The sequence below is a fragment of the Humulus lupulus genome, chromosome 9 (assembly GCF_963169125.1).
Source record: "Humulus lupulus chromosome 9, drHumLupu1.1, whole genome shotgun sequence".
NCBI classification, from domain to species: Eukaryota; Viridiplantae; Streptophyta; class Magnoliopsida; order Rosales; family Cannabaceae; genus Humulus; species Humulus lupulus.
Window position 1 is genome coordinate 119,854,179 of NC_084801.1, and position 3,523 is coordinate 119,857,701.

Below are 3,523 nucleotides of genomic sequence, written 5' to 3' on the forward strand. Positions count from 1 at the left end.
TATCTTCTGGTCATATTTTCTGAATCAGCACCAACTAGACTAACGTCTCTAAGCAACTTTCTACGACAGTGTATATATGTGCATGTGTCTCTATACTAACATACAATACAATAGTTGTTTCATGTTGCAACCACACAATAGAAGTTGACTTACTTGGAGTCCTTTGCTCTCAGAAAGATTTCACCCTCCAATGTATAATCTAGTTATGCTCAGCCAATACTGTAATTATCCATACAGTATACTTGGATTAATTATGGCACTTTATAATTCATTTATATTATTTTGGGCAATTTGGTCATTTTAAAGATCATTTGAAAGGATTAAAGATCCTTATTTGGTTTTAAACCCATTAAGGAAATTCATACCAAAAATATTTGAGACTAAACCCTAAGTCTTGGGGAGACCTACCCTATGGTCTCGATATCTAGGCTAGGGTATCACAATAGTATTTTCCCACAATCCGCTAAAAATCTTATTCTTTAAAAGTTCCGCTATTAACCCGTACTTTCAACAGTCAGTAAAATATATTAAAGATTTTAGCTGGTATTATATCCCGAAAATACTAATTAAATTCCTTAATTATTTTTCAAGAAAATAAACTCTTAATTTTCCTTTTATTTTTCTTAAGGTTTTTAATTTCTAAAAACCGTTTTAAGAAAATTGCCTAATTTATCTTAATTAAGAAAACCGTTAAAAATTTCCCATCTTGAATAGTTAATTTTTTTGAAGTCAATTAATCAAGTTTACTTACTAGAAAAATAATTCACTTAATTATTTTCTCAAAATATAGGGTTTTAAACCCTCTTTTAATTTATTAACTTATTCATAAATTAATTCTTTTATTTTTAGAAAGAATAAAAATTCTTTAATAAAAATAATTCTCACTAAACTCAAAGTGGTATTTTATGTCAAAATATGTTTTCAAGACTTACCAAGTTTTTATCTTGCAATAAGCAAAATTTTACTTTTTACCTTAAGTTCCAAAACTTCATTTTTACACAGTGTGAAAACCCTATTTTTCACATTTTTAACTATATACTTTGTTAGGTCATAACTTGAAATTTACTAACCCAATTGTTACAAAAATTTTCCAATTCCATTTTTGGTATGCCATTTAGGTCTTTGTAAAATCTTAGGTCAAAATAAGCATTTTTTATTGGTGAAATTATTTTCCAACAATGAGGCAAAAATGACCTTATTTTCAAGTCCTTAATTTTTCCCCTACTACTCGATTGAACTTCACTGAACCCCTGAAAGTGGGTGATCAAATTGTTGCTTGTTTAGATATGGAGGAGGTGAAGATTGAAGCGGCGTACTGGAAAAACGCCATGGTTTGTATTGTGCTAGGTGCTAACCCGCCTTTTAGAGTGTTTGAAGGTTTGGGGAAACTTAGGTGTTGATAAGGTTGTGAGAATGCACTCAGGTTTTACATTAGTTAACTTCAGGGATGAAGCTGCTCGGGACCTGATATTGGAAATGGGTGTCATTCATTTTGACAAAAAACCAGTTGTCCTTCGTCCTTGGACTACAGACATGGACTCTGTGAGAATGGTCAAGTTTGTTCCGGTGTGGATTAGGTTGAATGGTTTGGGATTGCAATATTGGGGAAGAAATAGTCTCAGTGCTCTGGTGAGTACTATTGGCAAGCCGATTATGGTGGATAAGGTGACTTAGAGCAGATCGATGGTGAAATATGCAAGGGTATTGGTGGATATGGAGATTTCGGACCACCCTCCGAAATCTATTGCTTACATCAATGAACGAGATCAATTAGTTGAACAAATGGTTGAGTATGAATGGCTACCCTCTAAGTGTGCTGCGTGTACTCAATTAGGTCATATAGTGGCTAATTGTAACAAGGAAAAAGGAGTGGTTTGGAAGAAGAAAACCACTGTTGAGAATGGAGAAAAACAAGATAAGAAGCAAAATGGTACAGAGTTGGATCTTCAGCAGCCATCTGGGTTTGTTATTCCAGAAAACAGAGCGATTAATTCTACAAGTATTGTAGCTGAAGAGAGGATAAAGAGCTCATATAAGAGCTTTGATTCAAAGGAGAGTTTTGAAGTTCAGGGCATTCCAAACGCAGCTCAGCTAGATGAAACAGGAAGTGTTGTTTTTGCTGGCAATTGGATTACTCCCAAAAGGAGAGGGACAAGACAGGCAGTGGCAGCTCCTTACAAGACAGATGCAGCTCTAGTCAAGGCTAGTTTGGGTAATGGATATGCGGTTCTACAAGAATCTGGGGATGGGATTTTGGTCACCAATTCTAACCCAATTGATTGACGGAAGTTTGTAATATGGTAGGGTGGAATGTGAGGGGTATGAATAAAAAAGAAAAGCAAAAAGCTATTCTAGATGTTTGTAAGGAAAATAAGGTTGGTTTTGGTGCTCTTTTTGAGACTAAGGTGAAACATGAGAAGATTCATGAAGTCTTTGAGAATAATTTCCATAATTGGGATTACTTTTCTAGTCCTATCACCTCTGGTAGGATTTTGGTTTTTTGGCAAGCAAAGTTTGTGAAGGTCGACATCTTGCTAGAGGAACCTCAACTTGTTCATTGCAAGATAAAAGTGTGTGGCCAGCAAAAGGTTTTCTTTGCCACGGTGGTTTATGGTAGTAACTCTATGGGGGAGAGAAAAAAATTATGGGACAAGTTGGCTAGTATTGGTCAACTGAATAATCCTTGGATTATTTTTGGGGATTTTAATGCTATGTTTAGCTTCCAGGACAGGAATGGTGGGAGACAAATCCTAGCAAAAGATATTGCTGATGCTCAAGACTGGTTGGCTTTAGGCCAAGTGGAAGAATTCAAATGCTCTGGAGCGCACTATACTTGGTCGAACAAGCATGAAGTAGGAGACCGGATTTTCTCCAAGCTTGATCGAGTTTTTACTAATGATTATTGGCTGGAATCTTTCCCGAAAACCGAAGCTTGCTTCAAATGGGACTGTGTTTCAGACCATAGTTACTGTGTGATTAAAAGTCAGGAATTAAACAAGGTGGGGTTCAAACCATTTAGATATTGTAACCACTGGTTGCATTATAGAGGTTACAAAGAGACTGTTTTATAGTGCTGGAACTCTACTGTAGGTTCGGGAGGAGGCCTTAATAAGATGGTGCAGAAAATTTTTAGAGTTAAACATGTTTTGAAAAGATTTAACAGGGAAGAGGTTGGTGATGTAGTCTTGGATTACAAATTGGCTAAGGAGGATTTTAGCAAACCTCAGGAGGCCTTGGCTTTTAATCCCACTGATTATTCTCTGCATCAGGTGGTTAGTCAAGTTTAGCAGAAATTTACTGATATGCAGAACCGGTACGCAAGCTTTCTCAAGCAGCAGAGTAAAGTTAATTGGGTTAATTTCAATGATGATAACTCGAGGTACTTCCATGCTGTTATGAGGAAAAGAAGATTGGAAAACAGAATCACAACTTTCACTATTGGTGACAAAATTGAAGAAGATTATTCGAAAGTAGTTGAGCACTTTCTCACCCATTTTGTGAACTTTATGGGGAGGAGAAGTTT

General features: G+C 35.9%; 1 protein-coding gene across 1 annotated transcript; it reads left to right on the top strand.

The window, feature by feature from the left end:
- Window positions 1–2,297: 2,297 nt before the first annotated feature.
- On the top strand, window positions 2,298–3,287 carry LOC133799981 (uncharacterized). The gene is made up of 2 exons (XM_062237963.1): window positions 2,298–2,970; window positions 3,091–3,287. The coding sequence occupies exons 1-2, from the start codon at window positions 2,298–2,300 to the stop codon at window positions 3,285–3,287; spliced, it is 870 nt and encodes a 289-aa protein (XP_062093947.1).
- The last annotated feature ends 236 nt before the right edge of the window (window positions 3,288–3,523 follow it).

Excerpts from the sequence above, each read along its gene's own strand:
- LOC133799981 (XM_062237963.1), top strand. The coding sequence starts at position 2,298 with ATGGTAGGGTGGAATGTGAGGGGTATGAATAAAAAAGAAAAGCAAAAA. Across the intron at positions 2,971-3,090 it reads TGTTTCAGACCATAGTTACT|GTTCGGGAGGAGGCCTTAAT; the intron begins GTGTGATTAAAA and ends ACTCTACTGTAG.